Source organism: Amphiura filiformis, chromosome 18 (genome assembly GCF_039555335.1).
Source record: "Amphiura filiformis chromosome 18, Afil_fr2py, whole genome shotgun sequence".
NCBI lineage: Eukaryota > Metazoa > Echinodermata > Ophiuroidea > Amphilepidida > Amphiuridae > Amphiura > Amphiura filiformis.
In genome coordinates, this window is record NC_092645.1 from 31,887,988 (window position 1) to 31,913,068 (window position 25,081).

Genomic DNA, 25,081 nt, shown 5'->3' on the forward strand with positions numbered 1-25,081 from the left:
ATGCAAGATTTTTGAAAACTTGAATTTAAAACCATAAATTGCCTTATCATACAATGCGAGTGTAGCGAGCAGGAACTTTTGCATATTTGAACGTGTTCCTAACATTTACCTATACATTGTACCATTTTAGGGCGTAATATATAACCGGGGCCAAAAATATCTGTGCCAAAAATTGCTTCACCCCCTTTCGACCTGCCAAAAATCGCTTGACCCCTCCCCCTTCGACCTGCCAAAATGCTTGCCCCCCCCCCCCCCTTTGGCCTGCCAAAACTCTTTGCCTCTCCCCTCCTATAATTCACCACCCCGGGGGTACACATAATTATTGCACCACCCCCTTAAGTCCTTTTTTTTTGCTGGCTACAAATTTTTTTTATTCTTGATCAAACCGGAACACAAGATTGTGATAGTTTATAGCCAAGCAGAAGACGTGGGAAAATGTTGATAGGTGTGAAATGCTCCAAATGTTTGAGGGTTAACTAGTTTGTCATAGTAATAAAATATTATTATAATTATGCATTATTTACATTAATATTGATTATTAATGGGCTGGATGATTCCCGGGCAGATTTCAATAGTCGATGCCTATGTCCATTGTATGTTGTATTATTATTATGATGAATGAATTCTATTTAAAATGTGCAGTGATCGTCACAATCAAGTTCATGCTACACAGCTGGTGCCCTTAATTTCCTGTGATGCTACATTATATTTTTCGTTTAATATGTAGGCCTACCTATGGGGTATCAGTATTCGTAGTTATAATGATAATTGTACAGGTATGTTCACAGTTTAGGAGGATTTTTCATACCCAAATACAAGAGGTATTATAGATAAAAAATACAATATTTTGACCAAAAACGGGATAAGCATTTTATTGCACACAATTGTTTGATAAAACTGTAAACTGGGCCATGAAACGTAAAAAAACAGTCTATTAATTCTAAGGATAATAACATAGACTTGAAAGTGTTGATATTGTTGCACATTGGATATGAAAGAGTGTTTCATGAGGTGGGGGCTGCAGATCTGTCCACAGGATTATGATGGCTGTATGAAGGTTTGTATTTCGCAAGAAACCCGGCCTAATATTGTTTAATAAAGTGGGACAAAAAGTGCTGTTTGTTTCTATAAATGGGGACAGCCTAAATGTACGAGGGTACCCGTTAAGTATTATGTGATCTCAATGGTACACAGGCCTCCCATCCTGGGTAGGATTCTGTATGTGTACATTTATGTACTCGCATAGTGCTTCACACAGTTGCATGTTCATTAATCTCCTGCCAATTGGTTGAGTACGTCGGGTGCTTGGGATTTACGATGGGAAACAGAATTTCAAGTAAGTGTTTTATACTCTTTTTTTCTCAATATATCATTATTTTGTTTTTGTTTTAAAAGAATCATTCAAATGCCAAAATAATATATTGTTCCTCGCGATTTTGCTGCCTTAAAAGCAAGTTCTGTCAGGCTGGTATGATGTAGAGTATGAATAGCCACACCCCTGGAGAAGTATTAATTGATTGATTAAAATGGTATACGTGCAGGTTTTTTATGCTAATCGAGGCATTAAGAGTATAGCCATAGCATATCTGATAGAATATTGTTTAGCGTTCTTTTGTTATTGACCCAGCTAGACCAGGATATTTTTTGTTTGATTTATAATTATACTGCAGAAAAATAATTTTTTTTTGATATTTGGGCAATAATTGTTGGAAATAAGGGCTAAAGATATACATGTGGTTTTTTGTATGCCCTGACACTCAAGCCTAAAGACTTGTACAAAGTGGGTTGATCCTTCATGTAATTATTTTGTGTAAGCTAACCCTAACCCTAATTCTAACCCTAACCCCAACCCTAACCATAATCCTAACCATAATCCTAACCATAAACTAACCCTAACCTTAACCCTAACCCTAATTTCGTGTATAATTACATGAAGGAGTAACCACAAAGGATGATATCAGCCTAATGCACTCAAATTTGACAAACACGTTTTCTCTTACCGTTTCAAACCAATTATTATTTAAAAAAAACATACAATGTAAGATTACAGGCAATAATAATTGACCAATAGCCTACTCAAGATTCTGTATGCTTATACTTGTGTCAAGTCTCTGAATTTGGTAACTACATTAATTGCATAAAAACAAAAAACTTTCTCTAATTCTTTTATTACCAGTGGGCTATGATTCATTCGGCATAACATGATACTATTTTTAATCCCCGATTAATTTCTTCATGCCATTTGTTTGCCAGTATCTTCATTACAGTTATGTGATATAAAGTAAACCAAACCTTATGTTATTAATTATTTCCTTATTCAGGGTTGCGACAGTGGGCTACCCTTAGTGGTAAGTCAATACACAGTTTCTCTGAACCAATTGAATTTGAAATTCAATGATCCGTATAATTTTCATGTGTATGTATCTGAACCAATTCTAATTAAGCGTATTTAATTAACTTAAATGGTGTTTTTATTTAACATTTTACAAAGTATCTATAAATGAGAAATATGTTGCTAAATATGAGACGACCAAACAAGTTTTCAACTGCCACTTACCGATTTTGATGATAAATATTCAATTCTTTACGAATTTTCCAAAAACAAAAACTGTAGAACGTCGGGTGCCGTAAACTTTTCTGTTGCACTCTGGATCGACCCATTTAGTGCAATGGGTACGATTGTTCCATTTCATATTGTTCGGCCAACCATATCGGGATATAATAATAATTTGGATGCCAATTATTTATTTAACAGTATTTTTTCAGGTAGACTAACTTTGCAATAAAGAGTGCTCAATCCCATTTCAGGAGAGAGTAAAAACAAATTTCAAAGTATAGACCGCTGGAAAGGCAACCGTTGAGTTTTACGGCATACCCTTACTTTCGATAATTGGGTACTCGATCATCAGACGATCAAATGGTTGGATAAAATGTTGTTAAGCTGAAAAAAATTATTAAGATAAATAAGTCCCATACTTGTACAGGGTGTCCCAGAATAATTCATACCGAGAAAGATGGAATTTTAGGTCTGAACGGCATTTCTATTGGTCATATTGTTTTGCATTAAAAGTTCTACATATATTTAGCTTTCTCAGATTTTTTAGATTTTAAAAATTGGACGTTTCTAGTAAACTATTCTTTCTTTGGCGGCAGTTTTGAAGACAATTATTGAGGTGTGTGAGTTTCATCATTTGAAATGCCGGCAGAGATGGATTTTTCATAAAAGTATAGAGAAGGTTCGTCCTTAGTGTCACAGCATGCATTTATGTCCACAGTATATGGGCAAACCCACAGCTACGTAACAAAGAAGATTAAAATTTACTGCGGAGGATCCTTGATGAAGTTATATCCTCTGTAATAATGACATTTTTGGGTAAAAATCACATAAAAAGTATGTTTTGCAACCTAAATATCTGATGTCGTATTGAAATGTTTCACTTAATCCCATATCAAGAAATATTTAGCACTGTGAGCTCTACATCTGTGCCAAATTTGGTGTATTTCCTATCAAAGAATGTAGGATTTCTTCAATACATGTATATTGCACAGTGCGGCTGGACGATGGTGATAAAGGATCCATGTGTTATGATGACTTTGCACTGTAAATTACACACATGCAGTTTTCGTCCATTTTCAGTAATAGCAATGTCACGCCAAAACGAATCAAGCTATTTCCATGAAAGTCACAGAATAAGTAGGAGACATGTGTGGCATTGCATTGCAGTTATTAAAATTAGATTCGTTCAAACACGGTATAAATCATTCTGGGACACCCTGTACATTAAGGGCCGTTATGCTTGATCGATAAAAATTCGTTAGCAATTAAATATTACTGGAAATAGAATGGGGATTGATTATAAATACCTAAGACTAAAATTCTACGTCGAATACTTGGAGTCTGTAGCGGCCTTAAGGTTTTTTTCATGGTTCCACAGTGGGACTATGTTAAAAAATACGTCACTGTGGATTCTAGGAACGATTCTTGTGAATCGAAATAACGTCACGCCCATTGTAATCCTCTATTATTTATAGAGTGACGCTACTTGTGAGTCTGCCATCAAAACCTTTCAAAAAATCTTTCGCCAAAAGACCCTTAGTTTGGAAATGTCCGAGCAAATCAAGTGTCCCCTAGGGGACACACACCGACATCGCCTGGTTAATAATTACATTGTACAGCAGAGACACTAAAATCAATACACGGGATCGGTACACGTCAATGTGCTATGCACGATTTGATATTCAGACGATAAATCTGTGGATACCGGGGTAGAAATATGATGAATATCTCCCGTATTTTTTTTTTATTCTAAAGAAGCCATATTTTTTGAAAGGATATGATAGTCGTTAGCTTGCGTATTGAGAAAGAACCGTGCGTATTGAGCTTAAAAACTGACAAAAATTCTGATTTTATATGTGCCGAACTATAGCGCAGCGCAGTCCATTCGTGGAGGCAGTCTAAAAGCGATGACCTCATGGCGTATACCATGCTCACTCACACACACAGAGGTCAGTCACAAGGCTATTGTCAATAACCTTAGTCGGATGTCCCTCGGCCCATTATGCGTCTCAAAACTATTAAACAGGTCGAAACAAAATGGCCATGCGTGGCCGTGGATTCAACCTACCATGGCGATTTCTGTCATGAAGATATCGGGGCGAAGACACTGTGGGACACTGCCAGCTAGAGATTAAAATTTTGCAGTCTTTGAACCCCTTCATTTTTACATAAAACATTTTGATATCACCCTTGTCTGCAGATGGAGACCACCAGTTCCAGATTGAAATTGCAACCGGTGAATATGGAGGTCAAAATATAGTCGGCAAGGGCAATGTTTGCATCAGACTATGGAATGTAGATGGCAGCACCAACCATGTGTCTAACATATTCACATATAGTGGCCGATATTTCTTCAAAGGTTCCAAGAATATTCTGTATGTCTCTGCACCCTTTGAAAGAATCGACCAGATTGAGATATGGATCTATCGTGCTGGTAACAATCCAAACCTCAATTGGTTTGTGGACACGATTACATGCACAGAGGCGCAGTCCAAAAAGAAGACGCTTTTTCCAATGGGACGATGGGTTACCATGCGACACCAGGTAAGTGGTGGAAGATTTGGAAGCACCCACCCCACCCCAGTGCAGAAGACCTTCCAGCGATTTTCTAATTCGAAAAATCTTAAAAGTCATCACAGTTTTTTGCACCTTTGATGGCAGCATAGATATGCTAAAAAGGATATTTTACATGAAACTGTTTACATGTATTTTGAATTGAGCCGGATTCAACTTTTTGTCAATACTCATGTTTTCATGGTTTTATTTGTTTGCCAAATTTTCCATTTCAAAGATATCTTTAATGATAATTTTAATGACTTATCATTCACTTTTAAGCAACTTATATACACATTATTTAAATGACTTAATACTTTCGCTGGGATCATTGAATGGGCCTGTAAGAGGCATAATGTTTATACGCCTATGAAATATGTTTTCTTATGTTTCCATCTGATCAATTTCAGCTCATTACTGCTGTAGATTCAACGCTTCCACTGGATGATAGGAATGCAGAGAGACGCCATGAAGAGATTTTCATGAACAGGGCCTTTTTCCACTTTTCTCAGCCCTTTGCAGGAGGCATTCCAACAATGGTAAGATAAATAATTATGAGACATAATCTGATCCGGCCAGATGTGATCTGATGTTGCATATAGTTTGATCAGCTCGTAATTGGCGGTCTACTTTTCGGCGCTATAGATGAGCTTTGTGAATACCAATTTTATTAAAGTATTTTATTAAGTCGTACACATAGGTCAGTGGCTGACTCACGCGGAAGCAAATGCAATGCATGTCCCCCCCCCCTAAAATTGACCAAAAAAGGTAAAAATATCTATAAATATAAGCAAATGATCAAATGATGAGACAGAGCAAAAAGAAACACTTTCCACCTCTCTTTGAATCCAGGATATGATATGGGAAACACCTTTTGGAATATTTGTCAATTGGGAAGTGAACATAATTGTGAAAATGCAAAGTGTACAGAGCAAATGTGGTTTACAACAACAAATCTTATGGTTGTTAATTTGTATTTATTTCCTTTCTTCCAGACCAATGTGTTACAAACCTCGGAAACGTTCAGCAAGAGTTACTTCTTTGTAAGTTTCTGTTTATTTGTGTGTTCTTTTCCGTTTCAAAAACGAGGTTTGTATTTTATACTGGCCATCCGAGCCGGTGAGAATGTATACTGATGGCTCAATAATAAATTTACTGGCCCAGCTTATAATCATCCGGTTGGAGCTGGTTTCTATTGTTCTAAACAATGGAAAGCGGTTCAAACGCCGGTAACCGCCGGTCAACCGCCGGTCGAGTTTTGTTTTCATCCCTAACACTTTTGGGACATTGGTGTCCTGTTTGGGGGAATTGCGGTCTTCTTACTTATGTTTCTACCCTATTTGGCTTCCGTTGGGTGATTGAATGGTATAATTATTCAATTCAATTTAATTCAGTTTTATTCATCAATCATCAATCAATATAATAAAATCAATAATACAGAAACATGTTGCACAATATAAATATAAATACAGTAATATTAAAATTAAATCGATCAAATAATATGTTACAGAGAAAATATTTACATTTTGCAGTCAAGTTAGCTCAATCGTTAAGGCGTTCGACTATGGTGCACGTGCGAGAGGTTGCGGGTTCGAACCCTGGCGGTGCCTATAGTATGCTCTCGTGAGTTAGCTTGAAATTCCCCTGGACAAGGAACTTACTGCTAATTGTCTCGTTGTAACCCGTACGAAACTCGGGGAGCTGATCCTGGTTGCGATGGTTATTTGTGGAATGCCTAGGGTGTGCGCTCTTGAAGCAGCAAAGTCCCTGATTTGTTGTTAAATGGTTTATGGAATGATGTGGGGCCGTAGTGGTCAGCGATAACCTGTAAAGTGTGCTGAGGCTTGTGGATCAACGTCTAGGCGTTGTTCCTGTGCGTGGCGCACTATAAATCACTGCGCTTTTTTTGCTTTTTTTGTGATACAAAATGAGCACAACAGTAATCAATTAATATTTTATGGAGAAAAATAATAGTTACATTTTGATACAAAATGAATAAAAAAGTAATATTACAAAAAAATGCAAATTTAATAATGCATACAAGTCTTATAAGACACTGCCTGTAATAATACAAGAATACATAACGCATATAATTACCTAAAGGTAGTGTATAAATTAATCACCACAGTAATGGCCTAGTCCGATTGGGTGTATACTATTTGATCACGGAAATAAATGAATAAATTAGATAAGTAAATTTGGAATAATAGACCTACCTATATAGTAAAACACATGAAATGATGCAACATTAAAAGGTATAATAAATAAATAAATTCTAATAATACTAAACTGGACAGATGATTGACTAGCCTGCTAAACGCAAAGCGTGGGGTGCCGAGACCTCATTAAAGGTTATAGAAAAATGTATGCTACACAAAAAGGGCAACACAATTATATTAACATATCTTCCAATTTTTGTAGAATGTGTTTTTGATGCAAGGATTTGTGAACAAGATCAAGCAATACCTGCTGCCTTTATTTACACGTAAATGGAGACATTTGACGGACATTGACAATATCTACGGCAGGTGCTGCCTTTCCTTTGAAAAACCACCGGTAAGTATATAGACGAATCCAATTTCACGCATTCCTGCTCCTCAATGGCAGCCATTAGCCGCGACGGGTACCCAACTATCCCACCTAAAATGTGGGATGATGCGGCCTTGAAGGGTATTATAAACTCCATTCTATCACCCGTGTAACACGTAGACAAAAGAATGATGACAGTTTACAACACAAAAGAATCTAACATAGAATTTTAAGCGGGTTTAATCCATCCAATTGGGTACTCACAACACCTGTTTGGTGCATGCGGGTACCCAAATATGGCCGACCAAATCCTGACCATGACTTGGCTCGTTGGATTCGTCTATACGCCACACGAAAAAAAAAGAACATTTTGGTCCGTATGCACAAAACATGTTTAGATCTGGTCTAACTATTAAAGGAGATCAGTTCTACGGAGGAGGAACTTTTTTTGGTATTTACATACCTGATTCTATATTATCGTAGATCCTGTCAATTAAAGGCGAAAACATGTAGCTTAATATTAGAATGCTACAATGTTACTTTAAGACTTGGCTAGGAGTGAAGAAGGAAAAGAAAAGATTAAGTCCAACCTCTATAGTTAGATCTGATCTAACGTTAGACCTGGTTTAACTTGTTTTGTGCATACACGGGCCTTTGTCGGGCCTCGACATCAGGTTATATAATTTTAATGAGGTTATAAGAAAAATATGTTACCTTTCTTTTGAAACAAAAATGTCAACTTCAATGTCAATATCAATGGTTGTGTAAAATTAGTGGGTACCGGGATACTCAAGTTTGATTTCATAGGTAGGTATAGGTGCACTCCAGAAGGGGACCAATGGCTCTATGCCTCTATATTAATTTTCTAAGAAGGTTGGACCCAGCGGTATACCTAAAGCTTAATTATTTACCTCAAATTGAAAAGTTGAAAAGCTTTGACCATATTTCCAGAATGTTAGACAAATTTGTTCAACAATTTTGAAAACATCTGGCCAAATTACTCATTCACACGTAAGTTGTCATGAAAATGCAACCCACGTTTCCGACACGTCTCCGTTTAATCATTTTTATTTGCTGTAATTTGGGTCACCAAACTAAAACTGTATTTTTAATGTTTTCCTGACAGAGTGTTGATACATACATGAAGGTTTTGAAAACGGAAAACAATGAAGGCCAATTTGACCAAACTGAGTTGGACAAGATATTTGCTACCCAGCGTCTCACTGGTACTAACCCTACTGTCATAACACGTGTTGAGTCAGCAAAAGATATTGAAGACGCGTAAGTAGGCTTTATCATAGGATAGGGTTAACTCTGTTTATAGAAATATCCCGGGAGAATTATGTATTGTAAGGTTAACCGATGAGCCGTTGGATTATATCCAGATGATATTTCTGGAAGAAAACCTGGACACTTCAGAGTCAAAAATAACCTTAACATATCGTACCCCTTCCCAGGTCTTACCCCATTTGGAACCCTTTTTTTTTGGCTTGGTTTAGTAAAGGTGTACAAACTTTCTATTCTCTAAAAGCAGTCAAGTTAACAAGAGGGTGCAGGTTCGAACCCCGGCGGTGGTTTAGTACGCTCTAGTGGAAAAAATTAAATTCCCCTAGAGAAGGAACTTTCTGCTAATTGTCTCGTTGTAACCCGTACAAAACTCGGAGAGCTGATGGATGGGGAAGTCAATTGTGCAATGTCTAGCGTGTGCGCATCTTGTCAGCAAAGTTCCAGAGTCGTTGTTAAATGTGGGCCGCAGTGGTCAGCGACAACCTGTTAAGTGTGCTACGGCTTATGGATCAACGTCTAGCCGTTGTGCCTGTGCGTAGCGCACTATAAATCATTACGCCAACTATGGTTTCCTTTAAAAATCGAAATGAAACTGTCAAAAGGAAGGAAGCTAGTGACCTTGTACCTGCACAAATTAAAGCTAACATGGGTGGGTGAATTTGTGGGTGAATATTGCCTATATTATATTTACTACTTTTTACCGAATCTGAAGAACACTTATTTCTTCTCTATAAAAATCAGAATGATTCGACCTGACGGAGTAGAGGGAAGTTTAGATGATCTACTCAAACCTCACATGGAAGAGAATACATTGGAAGAGGCTGTGGAGAAAGAGCTGTTGTACAAGGTAGACTACACAAACACATTGGCAGATGTACCTTGCAAGACTGGATTTGTAAGTAGAATGCATCTATTTATAAACATTAAATTAAGCGTCAAGGTTGACTCATAAAGACCGGTACCCTATATCTTTAAAGTGATCTACACCCCCTCAAAAAAAACACCAACAAAACCACCAACAACATTAAAACGTAAACTTTTTGCATTTTTGAAAGACGTATAAATGTCCTAACACACACTTCAGGTGATGCTGATTTAGCAACGAATAAAAGTAGCCTATTTTGTAATTTAACATTCTATAATTGAAGTAAGGTTTTTGAATGTCAAATGAACATTTGGGTAACGCCATTTTAAATTCACACTCCCTTTTTTGAAGATAAAGGATTTCAACTGAAAAAGCCCAATATTAATGATTTATTCGATGCCATTACAGATTGCTGCACCCATAGCTCTTTTCTATGTGAATAAAGACAAGGATCTGATGCCTGTTGCCATTCAGCTCTTCAAGAAGGATCATCCACATTCTGCTGGACGAGACAACCCGGTAAGATGATAATTTGGTTTGGCTAAAGTCAAAACAAGAAATGTCTATAAAAAGACAATGCCACGGATGATGATCATGTTTCACAATTTTGCATTGATAAGTGCCTGATGTGGTGGTAATTTGTTTTGTGTGTAAATTAATTAACCAGATGGGACATATGTGACCGTCCACGGCGAATGAGCCGTAAATTCCTCCCCCGGTCAATTTTGTTTTATTTCGTAAAATAAACATCATAAACTTAAAAATGGTATATCATTTGACTTCAAACGATATCCAGAAGCGGGGTTATGGTTTGTTAAACTTTGCTCCTTCAACAAAATTATAGTTTTTACGTTTTTACATGTGTCTCTTTTTCCACATTGTTGGCAATAAATATCAAACAGTCATAATTGGCCGTCATTTCAAATCATCCCCAAGTCAACGAGTTTTAAGAAAGTTCTCTCATTGTTAATTGTTGGTTATGCATACCTGATACAAAATACAATGCCTGGTAACCCACCACTTGAACAGGATTTAGCAATATAAGCAAACAAAGACCAGAGTTATTAAAAGTTCTATAGCCATCTAAGGTAGAAGCTTATTATCCACTTCAACAATAGGATTATTGATTAGTTTTTGACTATCGAAATGAGACGGATGTCGGGCCAGCTTAAGTTACCCTTGAATATGACCTTCGTACACATTTTACACCGTAACTCAGAATAAAATTTAGGGAATTTACGGCTCATTTGTGCTGCCGGGTCACATATGGGTTTTTATTGGTAAATACCACCAAGGTTATACTTGGAAATACAAATACAAATTTACTCTTAACACGTGCTAAACATATTTAATTCAGACTTGTAACATAAAGCTCACTGGATATCAATCCAACAATCAATATTCAGTTGACCTCAGATAACCTTGAAAATTTTCCCCGCTGAAAGATGATAACACCCACCAAATGTCATTACGTTTCAAAGCCTATGAGATTTTAACTTCCGAAAAGCAGATTTTTTTCTATAAAATAAATTGAAGATAAAAATTAAATTAGCCACCAATTTCTTCACTGGATAAATAAAAGGTGGCTATAGAAATTGGGAAGAGGAGGTTTACCACCATGTATCAATTGTCTCACATTTTCAACGAATTTCTAAAACTGGGATCAAGAAATCCCAAGTAGCAATCACTCATTATCAAGTGTTGACAAAGGCAACAGTTTTTACTGAAACGTACACAAGTGCATTTACTGGATCTGATACAACGGACTTTGTTTACTGACAGACAGAGATGCCTTAGAGTCACTTATATTTATCATCTTATTCTTTGTATTAGATCTTTACTCCAGATGATGACTCCTACACTTGGCTTCTCGCCAAGATGTGGTTCAACAATGCCGATGCCTCATTCCACGAGTCCGCATCTCATCTGGGCTTCACCCATCTCATTATGGAGACCATATACATCGCCTTACAGCAAACCGTGTCGATCTCTCACCCACTCTATCGACTCATGGCGCCACACTTCCGATATCTGATGAATGTAAACAGGCAAGTTATGGTTGGGTAGAGATGATCATATAGAGTTACCGTCAACACAGAGTGCTCTTGGTGCACTAACCCTAACATTAACACATGCCCTGACTCTCACTAGCAACAATGTTATAGGGCTCCTGGAGCACTGTGTGTTGGCAATAACTCAATTAGTTTCTACAATACACACATAGGGTCTTTTTATCTTTTCAGTTTCCGTAAGTCTTTTGTTCAGATACGAAAACGCAAGGGATTCAGTAAGTTACTGTAATCTGACTTCATTGTTAACTCTGAAGTACCAATCAGCTTATTTCAATAGAGGTGATTGCTTATGTCAATAAAATCGGGAGAGAACAGATTATGTTAACACCAGTGTTTTAATGGCATAGCGCCCTCTCGTCTTTAACATTGGTAAATCTATATTAATTTGACAAAATGCATGCCAATCCGAATGACAAAGTCCACTTTTTTCTGTAAAAACGTTGCAAATAAGCCCTAAAATCGCAAAAGGTCCGCTTATGAGCCTGTCGAACCCCAAAGCACGTGTGCATGGCCACAGTGTCGCCCTTCCATCAATGTCTATCTCCCTATTTTGCTTCCTCTTCCCCCCCATGATCAGTCTCCCACCTCCCTCCCCAGTCCCTACTCTCTCCTCTCGAGTTCTTCTCTTTCTAGTCTTTCCGTCTCTCCCTCTCCTCTCTTTCTTCCTCCCCCCTCCCACTCTCACTTGTTCAGTCTCAAGTATTTCCCTCTCTCCCTCCCTCCCTCCCTCCCTCTCCGTCCCTTGCGAAATTTATCAGTATGATCCATGACTGAAAATAAGCTCTGCAAAAATAAACATTTAAAATAAACCCGAGCCTTGCATATAGACCCAACCAATTATCAGATTAGCTTGCCAGTCCCTCATTTCAAATATATAGTTTTGGTTTCTCTTTTGTTCAGAAACCAAAAATCAAGGGATTAAAAAGTAGAGCTGATCTGATCTACAATCATAACACTATTATGCTAGGAGGACACAGTATAGGGTATATAACCAGAAGTATACAATAGCCTATTGTGCTAACATACTTATTACCATGATTGATATCGGAAATCTATCCCGCGGACGACAGTTGATGCTCTCTGTCGAAGGTAGGTGGCATATTACACTCACGAGTTCTAGGCCTAGAAATCATATACATGCGCGTATACTGAAGGATGGGGTGGGGTGGGGAATTTGTTTGTTTGTATGAAACATAAACGATGCATGGAGATGATTTGATTATGAATTAGTTTATTATCCCCGGGAAGCACAACCCATACCTCTTTAAGAGGGGCTCCCTCCCTATATAACCACCTCTTTCCTAAATTACCCCTTTCCCCTCCTCCTCCCCTACATTCGATATCTTCATCTCGAGCTCTCCTCCCCTTCTCTTTCACTTCCAATGCTCTCTCTCATATGTTTCTCTCTCTCCTGGCCCATATCCCCTTGCCCTCCAACCCCCCCCCCACACACACACACACCCCAATCTTCTCCCCTCTATCTTCTACTTTTTGCAGTAAAAATTGCTTCAGTAAAAGTCATTAGGTTATTAGAGGTCATATAATGGCCTTCCATCGATTCTGGTACATGGGATTAAGGACATGAATGATCCTGTGCCATATACTGGGGTACACAAAAAGGTGGCTTTGTTACATTTTGATGTCCAGTTTGGATTTCAAAACACTGTCTCTTGAGTATAACTTCACTTAGAAGATTCAATTAGGTCTTAAATTGAGGCTAATTTATTCTATATTACTCATGTTTTTATCCTGTTTTAAAATATTTTCAATTATTTTCTTATGACGTTTGGCATGAAATGTGCCAAGGGTGGCTGAGGATTAGGGGAGGAGGATTAGGGGAGGGATTCATATTGTAAATTTGATTTAAAACCCCTTTAAAAATTTGAATCTAGTAAAAAATGTCTAAATGAACTCCCAGACATCTAAACCAAGTGAATAAATACAAAAGTTCATTTAAAAGACCAATACTTGCTCAGAATGATTGTAAATGTGGAAAAAAGAGGTGGGGTTACATCCTCCCTACTTTGTGATTGTTTTTGCCTGCACTCTCTCATTTTTTAACCGATTTCCATAAAAAAAGGTGTCAAAATGCTCAGAAGGATGAACCACTTCAAATGAGATGTGTAGGTAAAATGTTTGAACCATTTCATTTTTTTACTATGTAACACAAAGGTACCCCAGGTTGTGACACAGGACCGAATCGATTTTGTTTATAGCACCTATACAATTGAATACCTGAGTGGAAGAAGGGCCCAACTCCATCAAAACTGTTTTTGAGATATTAAGAAAAAACTTAATATTTGGAAAAGTTTTATAGGCAGAGTGTTTTCATCTTCAGAGGACCTTTAATACATGAGCATACAATATTACATACAATCAAAATTATATATGATGTTTCCATGGCAACGGTACATGTCTTAATACGACCTGGAGTTGGGCCCTTCTTCCACTAATATACTGCAAGTGCCAGTTCCGTAAGCAGATGTGTTAAAAATAGCTACAGAAATTTGGTAATTATCCATTGATTGCACATGTAGAAGCATGTAATATGTTAGCAAGAAAGTTTATTGTAGTGAAAAGCAGATTTCAAGGAAGAACAAAATTCCTCTTTAACCCAATATTTGTGGAAGAAGGGCCCAACTCCATGGAGTTGGGCCTTTCTTCCATGAAACCATGATTAAGTGTACTATAGAGAGTGGATTTTGGCTCATCTTTCACACACAAGGAAGAACAGTCTGCTGGCAATAAAATGCTGGGTCTAACTCATTTTTGTAAAAATTGGAGTTGGGCCCTTCTTCCACTCAGGTATTCAATTACAGTAGTGGGCCCTTTTGTAATGTCGAATGCAAATATTTCGATGGTCTATATATTTTCACAGTGAAATCAGCTTAGGCTATTTCGTAGTCTCAAGCCAATGCTTTCAAACTAAATCAATGCTTTCAAATGTAGACTGTTTTGTTCGACTCTGCTCGTGAATATTGCACTGCGAAATTTAAACATTTCTTTTGTATACTTAGATCAGGTAACTCGAAAATCCTGTAATTTTATTCGTCACACCACTTATAAGAAACTGAAACCAAAACCGAAACAACCTGTCACAAATGTTTAGTTTTAAACAAAAGGTAGAAACAAAGAGTTCGATATCTTGTGATTCAAGTGGTTAGGCAGGACAATAGGAAACCACGTGACCAAAACCAAAACCAAAACTAAAACTATATATTTGAAATGAGGCAGTGATACGAATGAATAGAATACATTATCTTTGCTCCAATGCAATTCTTTTGTTGTATTTCAATATAAAACATGATTACCAAATCACCACTTGTACGCGCCTCATTGGGAGATATTTGACTATTTTAGACGCTCGTTTCATCGCCAATATGAAAAACTTTTGCTTATAACTTGGCAAATGGTTAGTATATATTTCAATGCAAGACAATTTTTACGAGCCACTTACGTCTAGGCGTAAGTGCATATACACCAAACACAAGACAATTGAAGCCGTACAATTTACCGCGAATTTAGGACCGTAAAATGTAGACTCTTCTTTTGTCTATTAGCACCCAACCGCACATCTCAAGGTTTTATGTAAAAAATCTATATAACTTACCAAAACGAAAACTGAAATTCACGAGCTTCAAATTTTCAGTAACTAACAAAAGGCTAGAATAAAAGATTGGCCACACCTGGGAGACTACCACTTCAGAATAACAATGCCTCATTTCAAATATATAGTTTTAGTTTTGGTTTTGGTTTTGGTCACGTGGTTTCCTATTGTCCTGCCTAACCACTTGAATCATAAGATATCGAACTCATTGTTTCTACCTTTTGTTTAAAACCGAACATTTGTGTCAGTCAGTTTCGGTTTTGGTTTCAGTTTCTTATAAGTGGTGTGGATCGTAAAATTATTTGATTTGAAGTAACCTACTCTAAGTATACAAAAGAAATGTTTAAATTTCGCAGTGCAATATTCACGAGCACAGAAGTCAAACAAAGCAGTCTACATTTGAAAGCATTGATTTAGTTTGAAAGCATTGACTTGAGACTACGAATTAGCCTAAGCTGATTTCACTGTGAAAATATATAGACCATCGAAATATTTCCACAGACATTACAATAGGCACTTGACAGATTATGACTTCAGTGTTATAAACACTATTATACACAATTCTATTTATGTGCATGTCGCATGACGGAAGATCAATATCATAGAAAGCTGGTTTAAACTAACTTTTATTCAATTTATTTATTGGAGAATAGAGAGAGAGAGAGATAGAAGAGATCGCCAGGGAAAGAAGGTATGTGTGTGTGAGGGGAGGGGGTAAGGGTAAGGGAGAAAGAGAAACAGAGGGGAGAGAGCATTGGAAGTGGGAAGGGAAGGAGGGGGAGAGGGGGGCTCAAGAGTGGAGTGGAATAATAGGGAAGAGTCGATATCGAGTGTGGGGAGGGGGGAGGGAGGAGGTTATATATAGGTGGCGGAGGGAACATAGGTAAGAGGTATGGGTTGTGCTTTCCGGGGAATAATCTAATTCATAATCAAATCATCTACATCATCATTCATCGTTTATATTTCAGACAAATAAACAAAACACCCCAACCCCCACCCCTCAATATATGCACATGATGTCTATGCATAACTTATCAACTCGGGTGTAATTTTATGGTGTCGTGGAAGTGTGCCACATACGGCAGAGAGCATCAAAAGTCGTCCGCGTTGATAGATATCGATAATGAAAATGTTAGCACAATAGGCTATTATATACGTATGGTTATAGGCCATTATACGTTTGATTATATATACCCTCTTGTGTCCTCCCAGCACAATAGTGTTATGATTGCATACCAGTTCATCTCCACATTATAATCCCTTGATTTTTGGTTTCTGAACAATAGAGAAACCAAAACTATATATTTGAAATGAGGGAATGACTTACAAAAACTATTACGGTTACGGAAACAGAAACTGAAAAGATAAAACGACGGTATGTGTCCAGGTGTAAAGCACCGAACTCTTCGTGATAGATAAAACGTCTCAATAATTAAATTCTTAAAGTTTGGCACTTCTTGTCATACCCGGTTTTTCGGTTTTTAAATAAGGGCAAAAAAAGTGTATGTTTGGCCTCACTTGGTTTGAAAAAAGGTACAGTAAAGTAAATATCAGTATTGTACACACAAACTGTGTTTTAACAACGTCTTTTAATGTTTTAATGTACCACAAAACATATGTGCTGACACAAAATCTCAATATATTTAATACATAATTTTGATTTTGATCCAAACACAAGGAATTAATTCATACCTCACAATTTTAAGATGATACTCCATCTTTCATCAGCGAGTGAGTGAGTGACTGTATCAGGTCGTGATCTTTTTGACCTCTGACCTAATAACAGACTCGTAGACTTTTGGGCCAGCGTCCCTATTTTTCTATTTCATGTCAGACTCTGTGGCTAAAGGATGACCTAATTTATTCTTCATTTCAGTATTGCGTGGGACTTGCTGCTGAACAAAGGGGGTTGGGTGGACACTGAAATGAACATCGGAGTTGAAGGAATGTTAGAGATCATCCGTCGTAAATTTGAAGGATTTCAAGGATCTGTCGAACCCTGGCGTCTCCACGTGGAAGGCAATATTGAGAACGACATCAAGAACAGGAAGGTGGAAAACTTGCCCAAGTACACATTTCGTGAGGATGCTAAAGCTGTGCATAAGATCATCAAGCACTATGTAACAAAGACAGTTGAAGAGTCGTATAATAGAGGCAAGATATAAAGAGTTCACATGTAATTAATTTATTTCAAAATACTGTCCGGTGTATTATTCATCATTCTTAAACACTTGAGAATGTTCTTGCAATCTTATTGGTTCTTACCCGTGTGATATGACACGATATCACACACTAAAAGCGCGTATTTGTCGACGCGATACTCGTACGCGATATTTGAACCAATCGGAGGTGCATAGCAACAACGGGACTGATCGATTCTAAGCCGTAGGTAATTCTTTGTAAAATGTAGGCTTTAATTTGATTAAAATTTGGTTTACTTATGATTAATATACTTATTTGAATTGAAATGTTTAAGAATGAGAATAAAGGTATTGTTGTTGGCCGCTGTCGTGCATCTATCGTCTCATATAACACGCGACATCATTATTTGTGTCGCCCGTGTTATATGAGACGATAGATGCACGACAGCGGCTAAAAACAATACCTTTATTCTCTCGGGCCACTCGATATATTTGTGTTTGTTTGTGTGAAAGAACATGGAACTCGCGTTCCGCGTTTAGAGTCTTCAACATCGATTTTCAAGAAAAAGGGCGTTTTTTAAACTAGTTAAGGGTAGACTAGCTATTGTTGGTCGAAGCAGCCAAAGAAATCGATTTTCATATCTAAATCAATATATTATTGAAAACATTACACTTTGATGTTTTGCAAAAGCTCATACTATAAATCTTATACCCCCCCCCCCCAAATACAACATGCATTTTTAAAGATGTGACTGGACATACCTGTCACTTTAATTTTTAAGTGCCTCCCCGGGAGAGAGCTGCATGACATTTGTATATTTATTACTTGCCCTTTTTCCTTCACTTCCTCAGATCCTGCCAATGTTAGAGATGACTACGAAATACAAGCATGGGGTAAGATGTTGTACGATCCTTCCAACCCAGCTGATCCTGCACACAGTGGATGCGGGATAAAGGTAAAGTGTATTTTTCTTGTTTGCTTGGCTTTTTTTAAACAAAAATAACTCAATTGAGATAATAGTGATCAAAAAAGGGACAGCGGTACCATCCGGTTGATATGATTTGGGTTGTGAACACAGCACATAACGCGCAATGACCAAGTTTAGTTGGACTTGGATTGGATTTGTATGCTGATGTGAGACTATATTTTTATTTTCCAATCTATTTAACAAGTTGACCTTAAATAACATTTGACCTCAGTGTGTTGACATTGAACTCCACCATTGCATGAAATTTCACATAGTGCAGCTATGACCCAAGTTGGCAGGTTGCAATTGGATTTGAACTGTTCTTGTGAGACCAAATCTTTATTCATTTTATTATTATCTTATAAGTAGACATGGAGGGTCCCATGGCGCAGCTATGACCCTAGTTTGGTTGCAATAGATTTTGCCCCACACACCGTACCCCCCCACTCCCCTTCCCCGAAAAAACCAAAACAACAACAAAACAAAACAAACAAACTAGCTGAAACCGGGACTGAGACACAACTCATGCTTCCGGAAGCTCAAATCTTCGGACGACCTAAACAGCATTCACTGGGATTTTGTTTATCGTCTAAGGTTTGTGCCATCATGTTGTTTGTCTCAAATATTTACATATTGTAATGTGTATGGGTTAACTGATTTGATAGTAACTTTATTTTTTTCCAACTTAACTTTTGTGTCTAGGGTTTAGCGTTTGAGCACCCCAAGGAGATTGATGGGCAGATGGTTTACTTCCAGACGCTAGAACATTTGATAGACACCATCACAAGTACCATCTACACGTGCAGCGCTGCACATGCTGCTGTTAACTTCCTTCAGTATGATAATTATGGGTTCCCACTCAACTACCCAGCTCTGCTCCTTGGAGATCCGCCACGAAGCAAGGCTGGATTCGGCCCAGACAACCAGAAGGTATGGAAATTAATCATGAGTGAACGTGAGGGTGGCCGGTTTAGCAGACTGGCCTCGCTTTTTTTTATAGATTTTCTCCAAAAATTAGCATTTTAGCCAAATTTTGACCTTATTGATGAATTCGTCAAGTCTTTGCCATTCTAAAAAGGTATACTTCTATATTCTTTAGACCAACAATTTAGCAGTTATGAGGCCCAAAGGTTTCCATAATTCTAGTGTTAAGACCATCCTTAAAAGGTTATATTTATTGACAAATAATAAAAAGGTCCTAATAGTGGGCCTAAATGGAGTCCTGCATTGATAAATGCTAAATGGGGTCCTGTTGTGACATTTCGTGATAAAAGATGGGGTTTTTCAGTCAACATAGTTACAAGGATAGCCGAAATTAACAAAAACGAGGTTTTAAATGAACTTTGTTGTCAAAATATGGCATTTTCAAAAACAATGTTTTGCTGCAGATTGTTTAAAAACATCTTTGGTAATTTCTGGTATAATTCCCTATCACAAATCACACAAATTCGCCAGATTGATTTTACATGACGTTTTTGGGAGTTATTGAGTAAAATACGTTAAAGCAAGGTGATGGCAAGACAACCCAATCTCTCTACTAAAGTGATAATATGAAGCACTTTACAAAAGTCTTAGAGTGGTAATATTGAGCACATTAGTGCAGTGATAGTTAAGTTTACGCATTCACCTTGCTTTCTTGCCCTGCGGGGCCATTTTACATAACGTTTTGTGGGTTATTATTAAATGAAATACGTTTTAATCAAGGTCATGGTAAGAAGATGAAAAATAACTGTAAGTACAATGTTATTCGACATTTCGGTGTTTATAACCAATAATATCTTCCAAATTAGTTAATCTCGTGGGCCTTTAACACTATGTCAGAAGAAACATACTCCATATTCCACACTATCAATTTACCTCTCAGACAACTTCTACATCATACATGTATATAATTATATTTTTAGGTTCAAAGGACAGCAGATGACATTCTCCAGGCCTTACCTACTAAACAGCAGACCCTTGGTACTATGAATATCACCAAGATATTGAGCAACAAGGCTACCGTGGACAAAGATGACAAAAACAACCTGGGAAATTTTCCTATCCAGTATCAATTCATTCCTGACGGAGGAGTACCAGACAATGTCAAAACGTATGTACTATGTATGGCTATGGTAGCACGCAACCGGGGGTGTTTTTCACTAAACATTTAACCATGCGTAACTCAAGAAACCATTCATAAGTTACGAATGTATACCCTTTTACTATACGCAACTTTACGAATGTAGTAAATCGTTATTCCTTACGAAGAGTACCGATCGTAAGTCATGTTAGTGGCATGGAACTAACTATACGTCGTAAATTACGACGTCACAGACGTTGAAACTTGCGAAGCTTCGTAAAATTGAGTGAAATGGACCCCAGGTGTTTTTTTTTTTTTTGGGGGGTCGCGGGTACAGACCATTTTCCAGAAAAGTAGTAGCACCCCTGGGTGTTGAATTTTCCATCTTGGACAGAATAACCCGGAAGAGACTGCATTATTTTGGCCACGTCCAGAGAATGCTTCCCTCACGCCTTCCAAAGATGGCCTTTGAAAGTCACATCCAGGGAGTCAGACCTAGAGGAAGACCACCAAAGAGGTGGAGAGACTGCCTGCTAGCTGACTGCAAAAGAACCAATCTAAACTCCATAGTCAACGCCAGCCAAACAGCAGATGACAGAACAGTTTGGCGGGACATTGTGATGCGGATGCCACCACTCAACCCCCCAGTTGGAGTGAACGGCATAGGTCAAGGTAGTTAGGTTACATTCTAAAACTGAGCTTTACCGCCAAAGTGAACAGTTTAGGCATTTGTTTCTTTTCCAAACTTATGTATATTGCCACCGTTTACTATATGGCCTATATGTTGTACGTTTTTGCAAACCAGATAACTAACCGTGAACCAATGAAAACATTTTGGAGGAACAACTTTGATAATTTTTCTGAATGAAATTAATCTCAAGGTTTAATTTCTCTACTCTTACTTGCCCAATGACCCTGCTAGTTTCTTTTGTATCTTATATTCTTGTCTAGGTTCAAGGAGAGTCTCTATGAACTGTCGCTCGAGATTGATAAACGTAACAAGGAGCTTGAGCATGACAAAAAGTATGACGAGGTCTACGATGTCTTGGATCCAGCACACATTCCAAACTCCATCAGCATTTGAGATGGAAAGCCACTACTATCTGATTTAACAATAAAGACTTCACCCTTAATGCTTTGCGTGCTAGCATGCGCTTCAACGGAAAAAGTTCAGGTTTTGAAATATTTTCTCAAAATATCAAGAGCTATCTTATGAACTACTGGATCAATACTAGGCATGTTTGTACTCATTTTAATGCATTTTTCATACTGATTCCAAATATGGTCATGGAAATATACATTTCTGAAATTTTTGAATTAAAAAAAAATTGAATTATGCTATATACGACGTAATGTGACACCTATCACATCGAAACGCAGCCGTTGTCTTGTCGGAAACACACATTTAAAGATAATGAAGAAAATGCGTATGAAAACTGAAATAAAGAAAATTATAATATCTATATACAATGATAAAATTAATATTCAACATATGACATCAATGTGTGAGATGTAAACTTTTAAAGAATTTCTTTTGTTACATTTTGTAAGACAACTGCGAATTGTTTTGACATGATAGCATAGCATATTTCTAGTAGAAGTAGGTAGACTCAAGAACGAACCAACGCTTTGTATGGTTTATGGTACTTTAAATCTTTATTAGTGCATATATATCAATGAGATATTGGTTTTGAATCTTCTATTCTTAACCTCATGAATGAACATGATGATCCAATCATAATTTATTATTTGTAAACACGCGGCCCCAAATGCAGGTTATTGAAATCGTATAATGACCACGTATATCATGATCATAGTACAATAATTATAGGTGAATAAATCACTTATTGGGAGTGAAATTGTACAAAATAATGCACGCGTACTGGGATGTTGATGCGTCTAATGCACGAGCCCCGAAGGGGGATGCATTAGACGCATCAACATCTCAGTACAAGTGCATTGTTTTGTACAATTTCTCGAGCAAATACGCATTTATTAACGTAATTCATACACGTGAAAAAACACGTGATTTTTGCTGATTTTATAACAAAATTACTACTGAAATGTTAGAAAATAAAACCAAATATAAATGCACCAAAGCGCCCGTAAAATTAATCAATCCTACGCGACGCGAAAGCACTGCGCGTAGTACACGGAGTGCCATTATACACAATCATTGCACTCCACGTACTTTTCTAACCGCTTTTCTGATTGGCTGCTTTGATATAGGAGTGTATGAATACTTTTTTAATGGCCACTGACGTCGTGCTTCGTATTATACGGTCGAACAATATTTTTGGACATCGTTAGCAGTGTGTCATCGTCTGCTATTTTATCTTTTTCACAGGAATCACAGTGAAAATTTCATTTCGGTGGAAAGTCTAAAAGAAGAAAATTTATGATACAAATGAATAATTTTGTTTTTAATAATTCAAAGTGCCGCTTATGAATGAGATTATTTTAACATTTTTGTGGACCTCGGAATTTCCATCGGGGCTGCGCCCTAGTGGTATTCCTCGCTCCGAAGCAAAATGTTTAGAATTTTCACAATACACTCAAAATAACTGATGCACAGTCCTCAACCTCTGATGTAGTTATTGCTTCTAAAATAATTAGATACCAGTGGTATTAGGCAGGCCCGTACGCAGGATTTCATTTGGCGGGGTGCTGATTTTGAAAAAGTGGACCTTTTTCCGGGGGGGAGGTCGATTTTGTGTAAAGTGGGCAAAATTTGGACCTTTTTTGTCCAAAAAGCGTAAAAAACCTGATTTTTTTGCTCGCTACTACGCTCGTAAATTCTGAAATTTTGGGACTTTTTGTATAATTTTATAAATTTGGGGGATGCGTCGCACCCCGCACCCCCCCTGCGTACGGGCCTGGTATTAGGGGTTAACGAGGAGGATGGGGTAGTGGTGGTGGGGGCAGAGATAAACATTTTACGATGTGCATCGTTTGTCCTGAATGCTCGGTGGCGTATACATTAATATCATACTTTCAGGATTATTGTCCTCTAAAGTCTTGTGACCAGCTTTTAAAAATGACTTTACTAGGAAAATGGACAATGTTACAATATTTTGCCCCATAATCGAGGTACATTTGACGGTTAAATATGCCAAACGGTATAGGTCTATGCCCAACAGGGTTAAGTCTCTCTGTCTCCGCCTAATACCCTACTGGATGCATTTCTTTATCAAATTTGATTTTAAAGCAATTGGACATTCAAAAGTTATCAACTCATGTTCTTCAATCAAAATAATGTGTTTTAGAATTTCTAGAATAATCTAGTTAATGTGCTGTGTTATTTATATATATTGTGTCTTTAGTGGACCTATTAATTTCAAAAAATTATTGTGTTTAAATTATCTCTCTTACGATTAAATAACTATTTTTTTAAATAGCATGAGAAGTATGATGCAGAATCAAGACTAGTGATATACCGTAAAGATTCGCCTAATGGCGCATATGGGCTTCCTTCACATAACTGGAATTCAAGGCACAAACTAAAAGTGCCCTCCCTTAATTCTTGTAATTTGCATATGACATGTATGAGGGAGAGCCATTTGGTGAATCTTGACGGTATTACGGTTGATTTCTGAACGTACGTCATTATTTCTTTATACCGGTAAATATTTACGAAAAAAGAATATCTGTAGAATAGTATTTTGTAGAAACTGGTTGGCCGAGTTTGGTAATAAATGTGTGAAAAATAACGTGTTCTTGCTGTATTCATTCAAAATTGTGTGTGTCGCCTTTCTCAAAACTTGGTGTGATCAAGCAAAATCAGTCTGAAGTCGGGTATATTCAATTTTGCAAAAAAAACCATTCAAATATTTGAGCAGTTGAGGTGTTTCCAAAACAATATGCAACATCTAGCAAATTCCAAGTTCAGCTTTTCCATTTAAATATATATTCCACCATGGTCACTTGGCATTTTTGTTATATCACCAATTAATTTTCCAACTTCTTTTTGATGCATTCAATTTCGATATAAATTGTTTATTAAGTCATCTTATGTAGATAGCATTCGTCGATGACGTCATCTTATGTAGATATCATTCGTCGATGACGTCATCTTAGGTAGATAGCACTTATTGATGAATTAGTCGTCGTAGGTAGATAGCAATCTACTAAATTTCCATGCACTCACTGATGAAGTCATCTCAGGCTATATATATCACTCATTTAATAAGTTATCTTCAGTAGATTCCAACCATTAGTTGGGTCATCCAACTTAGATGTCACTAAATAAGTCACCTCATGTAGATAACATTCATTGACGAAGTATAACACTCATTTAATAAATCATCTTAGGTTCAATTCAATTAAATAAGTCACCTAAATTAATTCAATTAAATAAGTCACCTTATTATCACTTTAGATACCAACTATTAGTTTGATCATCTTACATAGATAGCACCCATTAAATAAGTCATCTCAGGT

The 25,081-nt window shown here is 37.2% G+C and overlaps 1 protein-coding gene across 2 annotated transcripts in view; it reads left to right on the top strand.

The window, feature by feature from the left end:
* LOC140140125 (polyunsaturated fatty acid lipoxygenase ALOX15B-like) overlaps window positions 1-24,351 on the top strand; it is a 69,106-nt gene extending 44,755 nt beyond the window's left edge. The window contains exons 1-16 of one of the 2 annotated variants that reach the window (XM_072161961.1): window positions 813-1,336; window positions 2,322-2,348; window positions 4,758-5,101; window positions 5,521-5,649; window positions 6,106-6,153; window positions 7,532-7,666; window positions 8,766-8,920; window positions 9,668-9,821; window positions 10,200-10,310; window positions 11,625-11,839; window positions 17,347-17,624; window positions 18,464-18,567; window positions 19,282-19,509; window positions 20,484-20,671; window positions 21,593-23,273; window positions 23,528-24,351. In XM_072161961.1, the coding sequence (XP_072018062.1) occupies window positions 1,318-1,336; window positions 2,322-2,348; window positions 4,758-5,101; window positions 5,521-5,649; window positions 6,106-6,153; window positions 7,532-7,666; window positions 8,766-8,920; window positions 9,668-9,821; window positions 10,200-10,310; window positions 11,625-11,839; window positions 17,347-17,624; window positions 18,464-18,567; window positions 19,282-19,509; window positions 20,484-20,671; window positions 21,593-21,725 (2,268 nt within the window). In that variant the 5' untranslated portion in view covers window positions 813-1,317 and the 3' untranslated portion in view covers window positions 21,726-23,273; window positions 23,528-24,351. Of the gene's footprint in view, window positions 1-812; window positions 1,337-2,321; window positions 2,349-4,757; window positions 5,102-5,520; window positions 5,650-6,105; window positions 6,154-7,531; window positions 7,667-8,765; window positions 8,921-9,667; window positions 9,822-10,199; window positions 10,311-11,624; window positions 11,840-17,346; window positions 17,625-18,463; window positions 18,568-19,281; window positions 19,510-20,483; window positions 20,672-21,592; window positions 23,274-23,527 lie in introns of those variants that run through there. The other variant, XM_072161962.1, reaches the window with a different exon arrangement.
* The last annotated feature ends 730 nt before the right edge of the window (window positions 24,352-25,081 follow it).